The sequence below is a fragment of the Anas acuta genome, chromosome 5, assembly GCF_963932015.1.
Source record: "Anas acuta chromosome 5, bAnaAcu1.1, whole genome shotgun sequence".
Taxonomy (NCBI): Eukaryota; Metazoa; Chordata; class Aves; order Anseriformes; family Anatidae; genus Anas; species Anas acuta.
Window position 1 is genome coordinate 27,682,897 of NC_088983.1, and position 19,380 is coordinate 27,702,276.

The 19,380-nt window shown below is 43.2% G+C and overlaps 1 protein-coding gene across 1 annotated transcript in view; it reads left to right on the plus strand.

Moving 5' to 3' along the window:
* Positions 1 to 15,515, plus strand: part of BRSK2 (BR serine/threonine kinase 2) — a 302,139-nt gene extending 286,624 nt beyond the window's left edge. Inside the window, exons 24-25 of the mRNA XM_068683402.1 lie at positions 12,203 to 12,219; positions 12,879 to 15,515. Coding sequence (XP_068539503.1) covers positions 12,203 to 12,219; positions 12,879 to 13,178 — 317 coding nt within the window. The 3' untranslated portion in view covers positions 13,179 to 15,515. The remainder of the gene's footprint in view (positions 1 to 12,202; positions 12,220 to 12,878) is intronic.
* Positions 15,516 to 19,380: the final 3,865 nt, after the last annotated feature.

Below are 19,380 nucleotides of genomic sequence, written 5' to 3' on the forward strand. Positions count from 1 at the left end.
AACTGGAGGTTCAGAATTTTGTTAGGAATGAGAACAAAAGGAGTTTACTGCAAAACTTGCATCTCAACTTGCTTGGGGTTCCCTGAATTTTGGCTAACTTGTCCCTTGCCTTCCCTCCCTTCTGTGCACACAGGGACTGTATTCTTTCTTTCATTACCTGTGCCTCTCCTGACTCCTTCAAATACAATGGTGGAAATACCCAAATACTATAAGAGAGGGTTTTTTTCTTTTTCCTTTTATCTTATACAGAAAGGTTCTGTACAAGAGAAATCTGTTCTCTTTAGATTTCCATTCTGGTAGCTAGGCTGAATTCAGACATTTCTGTGAAAGGGAACACAAGCTGTTGAGGAAGTGATCACTGAACTGGTACTGCTCTCCAGCTGGACTTGTGACTCCTGCGTCATCTCTTCGTATATTGAGGGAAGTTCTTCGGGAGTTGTTCTGCACTTTGTAACAATGAAGGAAAGCTGTCACAGTGGATATAATATTAGGTTTATGTGCGTGTGACTGAGAGCAGAATTTGTCTTGTTTCCTGATTTCAGATGATCTCTTTCCCTAAAAGTGCAGCTTTGGTCGTAGGATTTTTTCCTTTTCGCTGAGAAGGGCTCATATGATTTCTTATTTGAGTTTTCTGGTTTACACCATTTCTGATCTCTTCGTGAAGACTCATTTAATTTGTAGGCAGACCTGCAGCTTCTTCTTGAAGGCATCAGACAGCAAATTTCTGTTCTCCCTCAAGCCTTTATTTCTTGCCTTATCTGGCATTCACATCATACAAAAATACTGAAATGCTGATTCTGCTGATTGCTTGCAAGTTAATTGAGCTACATGGATAACCAGTCACTACTCTGCACTCTCTAAACAGAGCATTACTCTTCACTCCCAGCTCAGGCAGGCCTTCCAGCTATCACGGTGTCAGCATACGTCCAACAAGGGACAAAAAGGACAAAGTGAATGCCATCAAGGAGACTACTTTATGGCAGCTACAGCACAAACAGAGTACATACACAGATCCATAAAAGAGATAGGAAGAGGTGTTGGGGTTTAATGGAGCTGCGTCCTTTGAATCAAATTCCTGTTGGTGTGCTCACAAAAAACAGAGGTTGTGGTGACGTTCATGGTGCTGAATTCCACCGTCCTACATGACCGAAGAGCTACATTGTGTGCAGGGGAGCTCACCCAATATTCAATCAGGGAAGTAAAGAGGAATGATGCCAGGATTTAACCTAGTATTGGCAACTGTCCTCTGACTTTGAGGACAGGCAGCACTCTGTGGAGTTGGCGCAGCGTTCATCTAGTAGCAGCCAATAGTGTAAGAAAAACTACACTGAATTTTTTTGACGTCATCATCGTTCCACATTTTAGGAATGAGCATAGGAAAGCATTTGTGCAAGAGTGTGGTGGTTTTACTGTGCTGGGCAGCTAAACCTCACAACCGCTCTCTCACTCCCCCTCTTTTTAGATGAGGAGGGGGAGAAGTAAAGCAAAGAACAACTCACGGGTTGAGATAAGGATAATTTAATTAAAGGCAAATAATAATAATAATTAAATAAAGATTATTATGAAGTAAACGATTTAACTAAAGGGAAATAAAAAGGGAAAGGGGAAAAGGGAGGGGGAAAGGGAAAATAAAAAGAAGGGAGGAAAACAAACAAATAAAATAAATGAAGGCTATGTGGAAGTGCAGAGGAAAGAAATTACTCTCTAATTCCCACAAATGAGCGATGATTGACCACGTCCTTGAAGCAGGGCCTCAACGCACATAGCCGGTGTTCAGGAGGAGGACCGACGTTTTCCCAATGAGAGCCCACCCCTCCCCTCTTCTTCCTGTTTCCACCTTTTATTGCTGAGCGTGACATCACATGGTATGGAATATCCCTTTGGTTGGTTTAGGTCAGCTGCCCTGATGATGTTTCTCTTCTCACTTTTTGCCCACCCCCTAGGAGGGTTAGAGAGAGGCCCGATGCTGTGCCAGTGCTGCTCAGCAGTAGACACAACGCTGATGTGATAACACTGCTGTTCCAGCTACGAGTGCAGAGTACAGCACTGTATGGGCTGCTGCAGGGAAAGTTAACATCCCAGCCAGACCCAGTACAAAGAGTTAACACTGGAGCAGGAAGAGCAAATGAGATGTATTATGCCTGGCTCAGCCATGTGAAAGCTGTGGTGGGGATGAGGAATATCTCTTCACCCACTATAAAGCACTGAACTTGTAATTAACAACAAGGCAAATTTATTTAGTCCTTTTAATGTTATTTCATCTTCTGCTAGTCGTAGTCATCAATCTGAGAAATGATTCTGCATCTAGCCATTAGCATTGAAGAACAAGTTATTGTTGAACAGCAGAGGTATGTCGGAGTACCTGCCAATGTCCAAATGACATAGCAGCTGCTGTATTGGTCCTACCTGCACACACTGCTGCCAACTCTTAGTATTTCACTAGGGAAGAAAAACTCAACCAAGTTGAAATGTACATTGGGATGGAATATTATATTTTAAGTTTCCACCCACGTCAGTGGGGGAAGGGGCATTTCTAGTGTCAGGAAGACTAAACTGATTTCCATGAAGTCTTTAGTATCTGTTTATAAGAATAACTTTGCCTTGTAAAAGCTCTTTACATTTAAAATGCAGCTGTAACCTGAAAATTGTCTGTAGAAGTGACACCTTCCAGCTTAGCTGATCTTTCCCTTGTGCATATTCAGAGCCAAATCAGTTTAGTGACAAATAAGCTTTACTATTTTATGTGCTGCCATTAAACCTTATAAACTTAACACAGCTGTAAAAGACAGAGCTGGATTCTGTTTCTTTTGAGGGAGGATTGAGAGAACTGTTTACTATCATCTAATCTGGTATTTACGTCTATCTCATTGAAGAATAGATTGTATAATTAACAATGCAGTTCTAATAGGTTCTCCTGAATCTTTACATAAAAAAATAAAAATAATAAAATGAAAACTAATACTCAAACTGGAAAGCCATCAATCTTCAGCCACAAAGCAATTCTCATTATAGATTGAGCACATTGGATCTGGAGCCATTGATATATACCACACGGAAGCCCAATGCCATTTCAGTAGTCTTTCTTCAAAAGAGTCTGTCTTCACAAACTTGAATTACTTTAAGGCCTTTAATTCAAGAACTGAGAGTTTGTTTGGGTGGTTGAATCAGTAGTAAAGCTGTTGTACAGTCTTTGATAGCTCCCTTTCCCAGCTATCCATAGTTTTTTTGTAGTCTGTAGTAAGCATGTTTCACCAAGGTGTTGGCTGCTGGCAGAAAGCTCAGAAAAGCTTGCCTCATTCTTCATGTTATCTTCTGAAAAACCCTTAGCAGGGAGCCTGTAAACTTCCTAGTTTCCCTGCTGTGGCTGTCTGGGGCTGAGTTTTATTTCCAAGTAAGGCAATCTTTGCTTGTGGCTTTACATCCCTCATGACTGTGAGGCAAGTTTTCAGTTACATCAGTGGCACTTCCAAGAACATGGGTGATGATCAGAGGTTATTATGTGTAAGTAATGCAGCTCCAGTCAAATCATGTGATTGTGTTTGGCACTGCACAAACATGCTTTCTTGCAGTCTTATACCATAACCCTGTGAGAAAAGACTAGTCAGAAAGTGTCGTGCTTAAACGTCCTCTGTTGCTGTTCACAGTTTGAAACTGTCTTCAGTTAAACAAAAAGCCTTTCAGATCTTGTGTATACCAATGGCTATCACCAAAATGAGCTGATCAAAGCAGAACCCCAGCAAATTCACTTGCCTTTTATATCTTTTCAGTGTATCTCACTCAAATTTGTTGGTTCCAGTGTTTAGGTGCTTGACATAGCTTCCTATTCTGAGCCAATCCAACGTTGTCTCCTGTGGCCAATCATCCTTTGTGCACACTTGCACTAAAGGCTTCTCTCTTCTTACCTTCTTGCAAACACAGTTTGATTCATACAGATGCAATCCCAGGTCAATATTACCCCAAGCTACTTGAGAAATTAGGAAAGGTTTTGTAGTTACTGGTTACACCACCTCTGGGTTGCAGTTACAGCATGTAACTTAGTGAGTGCTAATTTAGAGACTTGTGGTGTTACTAACAGCAGCAAATATCTGGATTTGGTGCTCTCAGAAGTGATCCGTACTAGCATCACAGTAACCCTGCTTCTTTCAGAGTAGCCTTTTGATCTTTGATGGAAGAGGAGATTGGTGATTTGCATTCATAAAGTCATAATGAATGGCAGAAACACTGATGCTGAGACCTGCAGAAAAAAAAAAAAAAAAAAAAAACAATATGCTGTCCTCCCAGCTCAAAGGCTATCCCCACCTTTGCTACACTGCGAGGTTGTCAGAACAATATTCTCTTTATTAGCATTTGTGAAAAAAGTGCTTACTACTGGTCTTTCTGAGCATGGCCGATTCTTGATGGATATGGGAATGAAATTGGCATCCAAATGAGAGATTAAATTAATAAACCCACCTTCATTTCACCTGAATATGTGAAAGATCACATATTCAATCATAATGTGTGGATCATGATAAGTAAGATAATTCAGTTTCCAAAGAGTTCAAGCCAAGTTTCTAAGTTATTTGCTATCCAAATGGGTGCCTGATTCCCTCCACGCTGTAGCTGTATCTCCTCATTCTTGTGATGTGTTTGGGACACGCTTCTTTTCCGACTCATAACTCATATTTTGCTCTGTAGAAGAAGGTAGCAATAAAGATGGCAACTTGGCACTAAAGATGTATCCAGATATATTAAGCTATTTGTTATATATTAGTTTCTGTATTGACACTGTGGCCAGATTTTTGCTGTCCAATACAAGATCTTTTCCTCTTTCTCTGTAATAATACCTATTGCAGAAAGCACACTTCTCTCTGAATTAAGATAACAGTACTCATGGCAGGCAGTGCTTCAGAATACTCCATGTGAATATTTCCTTGCTGTACTAAGCTGAATTTGCAATGGCCTCCCCTGAAAGTTAAATCGTATTTTGAAGGGGTTGATTCAGAGGAAATGAGGAATTAACATTTTACCAGCATACACAGTTCATTTCTCTGCTTAGGAGCAGGTCAGAGAACTTAATGCCCCTAAGATCACACATAAACATCCCTCTGGCAGGAAAGGAAAAAAGTCGTTTTATTAAGTGTCAATACATTTCTGACATTTTATGGACAAAAAATTAAATGAAACACCAGAAGTCTTCAGAGAATGGGTAGCAGCAATACTATCATCTACTGTGGCTTTGTGAGTATAGGTTGTCATCTTACTCTCTCATCACACACTTGTGCAGACAGATCTTTGTAAAAGGACAGACATGCAAAGAATTCTTGGGCTGACTCCTTCACCAACCAATTTGCCAGAACAGTGTGATTCCACAAGAACATTTGGCATCTCTTCATCACAGCACTGTCGTTGCCTGCTCTTTCAGTGCCACCAGCTGTCCAAATGAGCTCGATTCCCTCTTCTCCATCATCATGTCTCCTATTTTAAAAGTTACGTGGTGGTGCTGGAGTGGCCAAAGCTATTCATCAGTAATGGACATGTTTGTTTTCCAATTAATTACTCATGTCTTAGCTCTGCAGAAGATAACAGGAAGGGAACACACCTCATTTATTTGGGTCTTTGCTGGCTGTGTTCACCATCCTCTTAACTCAATCACCCAAGAGGTACCCATCTAAGTTACATTGCCTGTGACAGGAGAAGCTGAATTTTCTCTGTGAGAGAGAGAGAGAAAAAACATGTGTGAGACAGAGGCAGAATGGCTAATCACAAGTATTGGACCTTCCTCCTGCACGGGAGAAGGGATGTTTTAGGGGAGTAGGAACAAGGATGGGTTACAGGGCATTTGAATGTCAGGTTGGTTGTTCAGATCTGCCCAGATGTGTAGCCACTGAAAGTTCCCACCTGCTGGTAGCATGGACAGCTGTGCTAACAGTGTGTGATGAGTGGAGCAGTTCCTACCAGCAGTCTGTTTCTGCAAGCACTGTTATCAGCTGGTATTTTTACAGAGTCCAAGGACTCTGGAAAATAAGCTCTGTTCTTTCCTTTGGAAGTAGTCTTGCCCAGTTACAGTTTAGGTGTCCTGCTAAGAAATTCAAGTTATCCTGTGGGCTGTCAGTCTGCCTCCATTTTCTAATCCTAAACCAAAATAAAATCAAAACAGCTGTCCAGTTATATAATTTACCGTTTAAAAAATAAATGGGAGAACTTGTTTTGGTCAATCTGTTGTGTAACAGTTTAAAAATCTAACAAATACGAAACCACACACTTGTCTCCTGAAAAGCTTTTCTGACTTCCTATATTTTTTAGAGAAGTACCAGTCTTGGGATTTCAGCAGTTCTTTCAGCTTACTTCAAGGGTAGGAAGGATTCATAGATTAGGAAGTTCTGTGTGATGGCCTCCAGCAAGACATCGCAACTGCCTTTCAGTCACCCTTCTCCAATCTAGAGGGAGACCTCATATATCCAAATTAGCTTAAACAAGTTGAGCAAAAGTTTTTTTTATAATCTTCTTTGATAGTGAGTGAGCTCCATGAGGCCTCTTTCTGATTTGCATTTGTACAATGCCAAGGCCAGGGACTCTTTATTCTGAAGAAAGACCCCTACATGAGATTGTAATTAAATGAAGAGGAGTAGGCCACTTTTACCTTTCCAATATCCCTTTCATTGCAGATATTTCTGGAGTGGATTCTGTATTTTAAATCTTCTGATATTGAAGGCAAAGTGACTCTGCCAATAGAAAACAGACAGAAAGTGTCTAGTCTTAAAAAAGGGGGCTAGAATTCTGTCAAACTAGCAAATGGGTGTGAAAAGGACTGGGTTATCACTAATCAACAGAATGTTTCAGTGCATTGTGTGGAAGGAGTTGGATTTTTGCTACATTATTCACTGAAACTGTGGCTGCTATTGAAATAAATAGCAAGCTAGGGATGAAAATAAAGAAATAAGTAAATAAATAACAACAAGGGCAGAAGGCAGGCAGAAAGGATGTGAAAGCAACATAAGAAGGAATATAGGAAGTCAGGTTGACAAAGTGTCTCTCTGTTTCCAGTTGAGACCTATGTTTTCCCATTCATTTTCTCTCAAAGCCTAAGCTAAAAATGCAGAAACTCAAAATTTTTCAGGCTATACAGAAAGGAAAGGCACAGAATAATAATCTCACAGATGGCATATTTGCTTTGCGCAACTTTGTGGTCAGCACCACAAGGATTAATGCATTAAAAGTTGTTATGGATGTGAGAGAGATGGTTTCACAGGACAAGAAAGTGCCTCGGGGTTTGGTTCCAATAAGGCAATGGGAATGTTGCCATTTGCTTGAATGAAAACAGGACCAAGTCCTTACCTGACTGTCTTAAAATGTTACAAAACAGCAGGCTACAGTCAGGGACTGAAGCCTCCGAGGTTGTCCTGAAGCTGCTTGTTCACCACCTCCTGTTAGTTTCCTCTAGAGGACTCGGAAGGTTTTTTCAAGGTCAGAGCAGATGCATCCTCTCCTGGTGCCACTCCTGGTGCTTGGAGTGAGTCACCTCCTCCTCTCTTTCCTCTTAACCTGGCTGTGCCACTTCAACTTCACGTGACACCAATGGGGCTAAGTCAATGTCACCAGACTTCTTAGGAACAGCAAATGAGATACAGAATACTCTGAGGGCTGATACAAGCCATCTGCCCAGCTTCTTTGTACCTCTGTGTCTGTTCCCAGCCCTACTTCTTCCTTTTAGTGCCTGTTGTATTCAAATACATTCACAATTTTGACTCCTTTTGAGATATTTGGCCATGACAGCTGCACACAGGTGCCACAAACCAGTACCTTCTCCATAAATCTGTTTCTTTAGTGTCCCTTCAATACATGACCCTTTCATAAGCTTCAGTGCTTGTTTTCAAACTCATTCCCCTTCCCCATCTTGCAGCATCCAGCTCCTTGGACTAACTCAAAAATGCACCACATATCCATCTCCTCCTAACAGATGTAAACCTAATGCTCCGAACCTCCCCTCCTGCCTCTGATCCTTCTTGCAGTTTCTCACCCTTGCTGCCCTTCACGCTGTCTTTGCTCTGTGTTGATGAACGTTTGCTCTCAAGGGGAAAGAAGACCTTAGTTACGGATGCATGAAATGCCAGGGAAGTTTTGAAGAATCAGTGAGCCAAACCTTCATCCCTGTCCAGAGGAAATGGGATGTCATCTCACTTTCTGAAATAAGAGAGGCAGCCTCTTTGAGGCCCCCAGATGGACTCGCAGGTGTAGGAGCCTGTCACATATTTTGCACTGAATGCTAGGAGTGGAGGATTGCTGAGAAAGCTATTCTAATCCATCATTGCCTGCACTTTCAGGTCTTGTTTTACTGGCCGTATAAGCCCAAAGGGAACTGAGAACTAAGAGAAGCAACACCACTCACCATTTTCATGCTTCCAGCATAGCTGCCCCATGTTTACATATCCCCAGAGAGAAATGTGAGGACTCTTTGTCTATTCAAAGACCAGTATCTAGACCAGCCCAAGAGTGGGCTAACAAGCTGTCCTGGAGATAACATCAATGCTGTGATTGTCTATAGTGCTTGGCGTAGGATCAGTTCTTTCTTGACTGCAAGATAGGGAAGTATTATTACCAAGTATTTAGTTACAAGGCCAGATACTACAAAAGGCAAAGAAAGGAAAGGGTTAGCGAAGTGGCCTATTTTGTTTTTCAGTAGCTCTCTTTAAATATCCCTGAGGATTTCTTACCTCCCATTAAAATTTTACCTGAAAATGCTGATTGTGAGGAATCCAGTAGAGATACAGGCAAAGAAAAGCAGACTGTTAAATACTCTTGCTGCAGTAAATCTCCAAGCACTTGAAAGCCAGTAGGGCATGGGGAGGAGAAAGGGTGGATGAAACAGGGGCTGCATATTTTAATAGGATGATTAAAAATCCTGTATTGGAACTCATCAAGTACAAGATATTTACATACAATTTTTAAAATGTTTTATTGCTCCATTCTTGCAAGTTGTACTTTTGTCTGCTGTTCCTGTCTACGTGAAAAGTAAAATTTCCCCAATTCCTGCAGAGCACTGCTTACTCTGCCCTCTTCTTTCCCTCTAAGCTTGTTGAATAAACTGCTCAGCTGAATAATTGGAGATATTCCCCTCCCCTTTTCTCCCAACCTAGCAGTCTTTCCCTCTCCAGCATTTTTTTCAGTGCTCTTTTTCATTCTCTCTGCTGACTCCATTTGCTTATGAAGATGAGAGGTCCAAAGCCACATAAGAGCCAGATCTGCCCACATTCCTGCATTCAAGGCTGAGTGTTTGCTTTTTTTCTTTTTTTCTCTGAAAAAGAGTATTCACTTAAAATAATTAGAAATGAGTCTGAGTAGATAGAAAAGAGTCTGAGCAGAGCATGCACCCACAAACCTAATACAGTTTTAGAGAGGCTCAGTGAAAAATTGGAATTAGACGTCATAGATCTGGAAGAGATATCTCCTTTCCAAAGCATTTGCATGCACGTGGAAGGAGGCAGGTGGAGCTCACAGAGTTCTGACCCAGAAATGGCTGAGAGTTTGATAGCTTTTCCTATCTTAGCCAGAAATTGAGATACATGTGTTGCTTGGCTGTTTGTTCAGGCCCATCTCTAAGGCTTCAGTCTGTTAGCTGAATGATGCCCTTCCAGAAACTAACAGCCATTTGCTTGGGGCGTGGATATAATTGAATGCACAGATAGAACCAGGGCCAGCAGTAAGTTAAACACGAAACTGCAAGTACAGGAAGCCAAGGAATGAATTAGATAAGAAAGACTGAGATCCTTCACTCTATATGCCAGCCATTTGGTTTCTCTCAGTGTCTATTACCATGCAGAAGAAAGCAACAACTACCTGGCCAGCATGGGGCAGAAGAAAAAGTAACACATTCTGTTTTGCAGGACACAAATCCTACAAATTGCACTTTCTTTGCAGAAGAACAGTTTATGTTCGTCTAGTATCTTCCATTAGAGAGTAAGACAGCACTCAACAAGCTCTTCAGAAAAGTTACCACACAGAGACAGTGTTTGCCTGCTGTAGCAACTGATTTGCCTGTGTGTGTAATAAAAGTGAAAGGAAATAGAATATTACTAGGCCACCAGTGCCCACTAACTGTGAATAAGGGGTGCTCTCTGCTACGCAGAAACCCCTTTGCTCTGGACTGGATGTTGCCATCTCAGGGAAGGAAGGTCCCACCCCTCACAGCATTCTGCGTCACTGCAAGGCAGAAACCAGGAGCCTGTTTCCTTCTGGGAGCCAGAGAACGAAATTACTTAGGTGGGATGTAAATGAGATGATTTGAATTTGTTAGAACAATGGAGCCAACAGTGCCAATATTGAGAAAAGCACAATGGGGTTTTAATGATCACAAACAGTCATCACCTGTATGGTGTAGGTTAGATAAGAACCAGTCCTTTCAACACCCACGTACAGAGGATTTATTGTGACCCCTCAGATGTCTGGTCAGGATTAATCCCCCAGTCCAGGAAAATTACAAGGGACTAGAAGCGCCCCACAAGGGCTACCTTTATGATAGTTGCTGGTCCATTTCCCTCAGTAGCTTCACAGAACCTTTCCTCAGGTATGACCTTCCACACATCCTCTCATACAGGACTAGACAAACACCACACACCGCTGCTGCCTGGAGGTCCAAAAATATGGTGGCACAGAGGTGTAGCCACTGCTACAGTGGGCGCTCCAGCATGAGAAAAGAGCCTGCTGCACAGCTTCAGCCCAAGCTGTTGTGTTTTGAAACCTCCGTGGACTGTTCCTGGGTTGCTACCACTCATGCTGAGACACAGCTGGGTCTTTCACTGCATTGGATGTACAGCAGACAGGAATTAAATGAAGACTGTCAACTGTCTGGCTCTCACCAGTCAAGGTGTTGCATGCAATTGCCCTGGAGCTGCATAATTAAACCCAGCACATAGCTGTTAGTCAAGCACATGAAGGCTCCTTACATACCACTTGTGCCTTGTGAATTGAGAGGTCTCAGATACCTGCGTTCGAAGGGATTTAGAAGAAGACTCACTGCATTCAATCCAGGGTCTGTCTGTTCCTTTTGGCCCCTGGAGGTGGGTCTGTGATGCGTCATGCTCCACAGTGGCAAGTGGCATTGGTAAAGTGAATCTTGGATTTGATCAAAAGGTGAAATGGCAGGCAAAGAGACTTTTCCAAATGGCATGAAAGATTGTATTCTGATGTGCACAGTGCCCAACCCATGTTAACACTGCGGCCTGCTCCAGTGGCTGGCTTAATGAGATACTTTTTCCACCAACATGAAACCCTGCACCCTTCTGTGGCTCCGAGCTCCACTGAAAGTCATGTCAGTGTTGTGGAGGCTGTGTTGTAGCAAGAACATAAATTCAGGACAGTGAGGAAGTAGTTCTTGACCCTAGTAGGTCCCAGAAATATTTACAGCCAGAGAAGTTTGCTTCTACATAGTATTCAGTATCTTCATTTCAAGGTGCCTATTGTAAGAAAGTTGTGAATTTGCTTAGAGACTTGCAAGCACAAGCCATAAATCACACATACAGATGGAAGTAGTCATGTCAGCCATCTCTCATTTTTCACATATTTTCTCCCTTAGAGCGCTCAGGCACTTCAGGCTTAGTGTCTGAAAGGTGAGCAAGCAGATACTCAGAACGAAACAGAAAGTAAGCAAGAAAAGCTTAATGCCCAGTGCAGCCAGAGAACTTAGCAGAGCTGCAAAGCAAGGCATCAATTGGTGACCACATCAAAAAAATGGAACAGCAGCACTAAGAGGGGATTTGCCTGTACTCAGCATTACATTCACTGACGTCTCATTGCGGAGTGGCCAAATGACTCCAAGCAGACTGAACCAGTTCAACATGGTACTGTGTCCTCCTGCTAGGTGAGACAGCTGTACCCACCCTCTCAGGAAAACCAGGACCTACCACCTAGGTGCTTTGTGCTCCCAGCCTCTTTACTTCTGTAGGTGTCCCATCCTAAACACTCTTCCTCTTCCTGCTCATTGTCTTCATCCCCCACACACCCCCACGCACGTGGCTCTGGATCTCCTCATCATGTTCTTCTCGTTAAAAGCCCCATTGTTCATTTGTTTGTTTGTTCTCTCTCTTTCTCTCCTCTTTTTCTCTCTTTCCCTCTCGTTTTTTTTTTCTTTCTTCCTTTCTTTCTTTCTTTTTTTGTCTCCTCTGTTTTGTGTACCCAGGCAGCCCATTGAGTAACTTCTTTGACGTAATTAAACAACTTTTTTCAGACGAGAAGAACGGGCAGGTGAGCCATCCCCCCGGCACGCCAACCAAGCATAGCGCAAACAGCAAGCGGAGCGATTCCGGTTCTAATGACTATGGGTCTAGAGGAGACAATAAGTACCCTGCTGGCAAAGACAAGGCAAAGATGGTCTCATCAGTCGGCCTACAAGACCAACCTTAAATAAACACATAAAAATTAAATAACTTAGAAAAAAAATCAAAAACAAAAACAAAAAAGCAAGAAAGAATGAAAGAATATTCCTTAGCAAGCTAGCCTCTAAACTAGAAGGATGTATATACCTTGCCACAACAGTACAAAACTGTCTATAGACAAATTTTGTATGAAGGAATGACTGTATATATATACATATATATATTTATATATGATATATAATATATATCTCAGAAACAAACACAAAAACAAACGAACGAAAGAATGAAAAGAAAAGAAAGAAAAGAAAAGGTAGCACAGATGACAAACCCAGTTCGACAGATCTTGGGTTGTGTTTTTTTTTGATTGTTTTTTTTTTTCTCCCTTTTTTTGAATGTTTTTCTTTTTTCTCCTTCCTGATTTTTTTATTTTTTATTTTTTATTTTTTGTTTTCTTTTGGTTTGTTTCTTGTTCTGTTCATGCTCTCTCTGTGTTTCTGACGACACCACTTGTTTCCGCTCTGCTACCAGGAATTATCCCGAAAAGTTAACATGTCAGCCACGGCTTCACCTTCTGTGCTCTGCGGACACTTGTTGACGGAAGGCAACCGATGTAGACTGTCCAAGGACCAGTCCTGTTTGAGGTTCCCAGCCTCCCCTCTCCCTTCGGGAAGTGGGTTTCTCCCCCACTTCTCCCCAAACACCTCCCCAATGCACGCCTTTTTTTTTTTTTCCTCTCTTTTTTCTTTTTTGGTGCTCCACAAGAGAGATCTGCTCAGTTATGGGATTGCACAGTCTGGGCTGAAAGGAGGTTGCAAATTGTTGGAGTGAAACCTTTTCCCTTGGCAACTTCTGTCCGCGCAGGTGAACACAGCCTGGTGGGGAGGGTGCGGGGAAGGAAAAGGGGTAGCGGGAGCGCAGTGTTTTGTGAATCCAGAGCGCGTTCTCATCAGAAACCAGCCAGGAGCAACTCAAAACTAAGCGTTGAACCAAGACAAAATTGGGGAGCTTCATCACTGGATTTTCTTAACCTTCTTTTTCTCCCCACCACCTTTTCCTTTTCTTTTGTCCTCTTTTTTTATATATACATGTATATATGTGTGTATATTTTCATATGAATATACATACATACAGACATATATATATAGACACAGAATTTTTATTATTTTTTTTTTATACTGTATAATTTTGCTTTTTGACCTGCTGGAAGGGGAAAGGAGTAAACTTAGGAGGGAGAGGGGGTTAAATGAATAAACACATACAAACAAAACATTAAAACTTAGGGAAAAGGCAACTTCTGGTAGCAAAGAAGAGGGACACAACTCTGCCAAGGACTGTCTCTCCCACCACCAGGCACAGTTGCCGCTGCTGCTACTGCTGTTCCTCCTTCGACACCTTCCTCCCCATCTGTCAGCTCCCTGCCACTGTGCCACTGTGCTGGGACCTTCTTCCACCAGCTGGATCCTCCACCACACCCTGCATTTAGAGGCAATTGTTGTGTTGCTAGTGCTGCATTGATATCAGTATTATTATTTCTTTAAGTTACTGATTTCATTTGTTGGCTTGGGTGATTTTTTTCTAAAAAAAAAAAAAAAGAAAAAAAAAGAAAAGAAAAAAAAGAAGATGAAGAGGAGGAAGAAAAGAGACTTATCTTGGGTTTTATTTCCTGTGTGTGTGTGTGTGCAAATCACTGGCACTTAGTTCATCTGAGCAAGACAAGGTGGAGTCAGGGCAATGGGAGACTTAATCACGAAGCTACTGTAAACTTTAAAAATTACTGCAAGATATTTTTATAAAGTTTTGTTTTGTTGTTTTGTTGTTTTTTTTTTTGTTTGCTTTTGTTTGTTTTTGTTTTTTTTGTTTTTGTTTTTGTTTGAAGGGGAGGAGGGTGGGATTGGGTGGATGGGGACCTTTTTTTGTGTTTCAGTTACTAGGTCTTGGTTATTTATATATACATATATATATATTTAAAAAAATAAGCTGTTAGATATATCTTCTGTTTAATAACTGTGTAGAGGCAACATTGATTCTTATTTATTTTGTGGAGGAGGGGGAAAAAAGGCACAGAAACCCCGTAAGTGTTCATCTTGTGACTTTGAGAAAGAAGAATTGCTGCCTTTTTTCCTCCTCCTCAAGAGTTACGTGACCAAGTGTAACTTATTCTGGCCCAAGCTCAAAGGTTAAACAAACAAAAAAACGTGGTTTTACGCGTGGAAGACAAAACACAGTGAGAAATACTTCTTGACTGAGATTTTAAGAATGTAGGCTTAGCATTAGTGTTCAGCTCTTTTATGACCTTCGATTGCTGCTCGTTGGGTTCCTATGGGTGTATGTTGTATCGCAAGATTATTTTTTTTTAATGATAATGTTGGATGAGTTCTTTTTTGTTGTTGTTGTCGTTGTTGTTTTTTTTTCATCATTTTTCCCCTTCTTGGACCAGTTTTACTTGTACATAGGTTTGAAGATTAAAAAGAATTTTTAAAGACACAAGTGGGGCAAAGACCTTTGACTTTGGCCCCGTTTCCCCATTCCCCCAAATGGGAGGGATTTATTTTATTTTTTGTTTTTATTTATTTATTTATTTTCCCTATTCTGAACCTTTTCTCTCGTATTGCTGTGTGCATGTCAGACACCAGGGGGTGATGGCTGGGGAGGGGGGGAGGCAAGGGTGCAGGAGAGGGGGGCAGTTTTAATTGCATGACATTGCTGTAAATTAGTCTCTTTTGCTTTCGTTGTCTTTCCTGCCTCCACCCTCTCTCTACTTCTCCTCCAAGCTCCCCTCCCATCACCCCCGTCCTTCTTTTCCCTCTTTTCTCTTCCCTTGTGTATAGATTTTGATGCTTCTGTTACATTGTACCTCTACAAAAGGCTGGGATTTCAATACAAAATAATAATAATAATTTAAAAATACCTATATCAGCAAAACCCATGTGGTACAAGCAGGAAGGGGATTACTTACACAAGATATAAGAATAAATGAAAGCAATACCTCTTGTTATCCTTCCTATTTTGTACTTTGAAGACACACACGCGCGCACACACACATATACAGACACAAACTGACATTATTTAATGGTTTAAAATGGACAAAAAAATCTGATGTATCCCTTGTTAAATAACTGTGAGCAACTTTAGTTCAAAAACCAATAAATTCATTCAGTAAAGATACTAGCTGTTGAGTGTCTTGTTTATGTCCATGAAAAAGAACCTCCTCACACCAACGTCGAACCCGGTAAGTACCATGTCCCTGCTTTCTATGCCGAAGCAGAAGCAGATGGCCCATGTGCGAGGCAGCATCCTCCTGGTTGTGGAATTAACATCACCCTGTTAGCATTTTGGGGTCTGCACGTGCTGCACCCAGCGTGCCCTAGTGTCCCTGCCCAGCACACTGTGCACGGGCAGAGTTCAGCCCCATTGGTCTGGTTTTCACAGCAGTGTACTGAAAAAGGTGAATCCAAATTAAGGGAAAATGAAAACCCCCAGATCTGGTCCGGAAGAAAACCTCTGCACCAAAAACTGTTGCTGCTGGTGATTGTTCTCATCTCTAACCTGAGCTTCTCACATTGCTTCCAGATTTAGCATAGGAAGGATTTCTCCACCCTCCCTGCCTGAAACACTCTCTCAGTCAGACACATTTGAAAAAGCTTTGCAGGTACGTCCCTGGGTCACCTTGGGCTGTGTTGCTGGTCGGTTTGGGCATCTGCTGGCTTGTGCCCCTCTCACAGCCTCAGGGTATTCTCATTAATGCTGGATTTGTAACTGCTGGGTTCCCCCCAGCCTGGCCACTCGCCTTGCGGGCTCAGAGGTCGGCTGGCACACGCCTGAGAGAACAAAACCTCTTTGGATCTCTGGCCACAGCCAGCCCCAGCACCTCGTGTTCCCCCATCACTGCGCTGGCAGCACTGCTCCAGAACAGCTCCAGGCTCTGAGGGCTCACAGGACGGGGTGCCGGGGAGGGAAGGGGGCACCCACACAGCACAGCTGCTGCTGGGCATCGGCACACGGCCGTGAGGTGAGGCGGTGCTGGGCCTGGGCTGCCGCCATGCCTCTGAGGGCTGGGTTCCGGAAGGTTCCGGCTGCTGCGGAAGGCTGAGGAACTGAGGAACCACCGCCACCTCGGCCTGCTCAGCACGGGGTGGACAAGCACCTCCTCCAGGTCGTCCTGTGCACACATGGCAGCAAGAAGAGGGTGCCTGGGTGAGGTGAGTGTGATGAGGTGAGGTGAGGTGAGGTGAGGGTCTCGGCCCTTTGCAACTCCCGGGGTGCTGTGAGGGGGCTCACAGGAGCGCAGGAGGCCCCTGAGGCGTTTGCGCCGGTGGGGAGCGGCAGGGCTGGGAGTGTGCCCGTCAGGGCAGTGTTATTCACAAAAAAAATAAGCTTTTGCCTTGAAAAAAGCCACAGTGTTTATGTAGCATGTGGGGATTTATGGGTCTGCTGAAACCTGAGGGGAGGGGGCCCACAGCAGCAGCAGTGGAGAAGATGGCCGCAATCCAAAAATGAAGGGAATCACAAATGCTGCAGGGTTTGGGCTGTGTGGCACCAGAAACCCAGAACTGGGCTCTAGCTGTGGCATTCACAGCTCTGGAGCAGGAAGGAGCTGCTGACCTAGGGCACCATACAGGCCAGTGGGATTTAACAGCAATGTGGCAGCAGATCCATGCTGCTTTTAAACGTTTCTCTTACTTTTCCCATGTTTTCAGAAATATACACAAATTTGTATAATCTTTTTGTGTCTCCAGAAGTAATTATGGTCCCTTTTATTGCTAATGATGGTCTCTGAAAGCTATAAGTAGAGAGCAATGAGTTTGTTAAGCGAAGGGCCTCCTGCTTAGGGCCTACCCACGTTCACTCTGCCTTCTTATTTGGTCACATTTAACCTGCTTTCTAGCTGCCTGATGTTTTATTGTCATCCTTAGTACACAGGAGAGAGCATGCTTTAGAGTGAAAGGCGTTTATATTTAACCTCTTCTCTGCAAAAGACCCTTTTCTGTTGTAGCTTAAGCCAGAAAGCAAGCAGTAAAGGCAGCAGAGGATTTTGGAATGCCTCTGTGGCAGAGGTCTGCTGCCAGGGCTGGCAGTTGTCATCATCCAGCCCCCCCAGGTGCTGCCTGCTAAGATGCGTGAAGCCGTGACACATGTCCCTCGTTTGCTGTGGTTGTGAGCTCTGCACCTCTCCAGTTCTCTTTGAGAGCTCAGGCCTGGTACCTAAAACACTTGTTACATTTAACCTTCATCTCTCTAATTTTTTATGTAGAACAGCACAACAAACAACCTTCTGAGTGTAAGCTGAAGGCAGGGGAAGTGTGTAAGACAGCAGTTGACAAGTTCTATTTGTCTGCGCACACTTGCATATGAAGTTTGTTTAGGTAACGCATACATGAAAAATGCATTTATGCTCAAGGTGAACTGTTATTAATTGAACCAGTACATGACATGTGCTATATAAGCAATAAATTGTGTATATGCAACGAATGAGCAGTTGAAGCAGTAGTTGTGAGGGTAATTCACATCGCCACATGTCAGTGTACAGTCTGTTTGGGGGCTGAGAAAGAAGTCAGTGGTGTTTGACAGCATTAATGCAAATTGTCCAAGCCATGCAAGTGATGCATGAAAATTTCCTTACTACTCAGGCTGGCTTTAATGAAAGTGATCTGATACAACTGGCTGAGCTTTAATCTTTCATGCTAGGCAGAGGCCAAGGGCAGTGTTTGTTCAACAGCAACACCTGTGTAAGGCCTCCAGGCATGCTAATCCTGGTGTCTACTGTTAGGAGGTGTGCCTTTCTTCCTGATGGTTCAGACAGCGACTTAACCCAAAAGGCTTGGATGTTTTCTTGCGTGCTGCAGCAGAATGACCACATGGATCGTCTGTTGTTTGCAAGTCTGCAGGACTCCATTGTTCAGCGTCATTTTATGCTAACGATTGTACCTGAGCTCAGGAAAGAAGAGCAGAGTGATTGGTAAGGAATCAGATTTAGTTCTGAGTTTCTTATTATAGAAAACAACAGGGAGGGGAGGGAGACACTTGTTTCAAACCTGGGAAGTATCTTAGCTCTTTGTTGTACCCCTTAATCTCCTTATTTTGTTTAAAACCACTTCAACAGCTGCAGCTCCTGCTTAATTTGGAGAACAAAACCCTAGCAGTTCAACTGGCTGGGGACACTTGAGGCCACAAGTGGAAGGGAAACCCACATCGAGGGCTAGTCCTTTCTTCTCCTTAATGCACGACTTATTGTGTGGGTTATTTTTAGTGCTGTAATCTTGCTGAGTGCTGCTGAGAGAAACAGTGCCAGGCAGGCTGGCAGGCTTTGAAGGGCTTGAGAAATGGGATTTCCTGTTCCACCGGCTCAGAGCTGACTCTTGCCATTGTTGGGAGCTATTATCGCCTTCTCCCAGCCAAAGCAGATAACACAGCTTCAAGGTCAGGGAAGACACAAGCTCTCATCAACAGCATTAGTGGAAGAAAGAGCTTGCTTGCAGTCGGGGTGCGTGTTTCTCTAGCTGCTGTTCCTGGGGACACTGCCTGTGCAGCCGGGTCTGCGTGTGGATGGCAGAAGCACATAACTGCTGAGGTTGGAAGGGTTCACTGGGGACCGCGTGGTCTCACCCCTGCTCAAAACCTCTCAGGGCAGCCTGTTCCAGACACACCTGCTGGGGACAGGAGGGAAATCTTGTTTCCCCATGCTTCAGCTTCTCGCTGACCTGCTCTTTGCAGTGGCTTTTGCACCCCTGCTGAGTGTCATCTCTTATAGGGACATACATGGGACTAGAAGGCAGCCCTGGTCTGGTCCTGCTACGGCTGTGGACTTTGCTCCGTGCTGTCTGGAACAGCAGGAGGGAGGACAATCTAGGGAAGCAGCAAGCCTTGAGTCAGGGAGCACTTTTAGATTAGAAAATAAATAAATAAAGTCAGAAAAAAATGTATTTACAGTAAAGTCTTATATACGATTGAAAATCTATTCAGATTGAGACAGTGACCTCAAATTGCAGAGTCCATTCTGTCTGGATAATTCCTCTGAGAGCACCTTTACTTC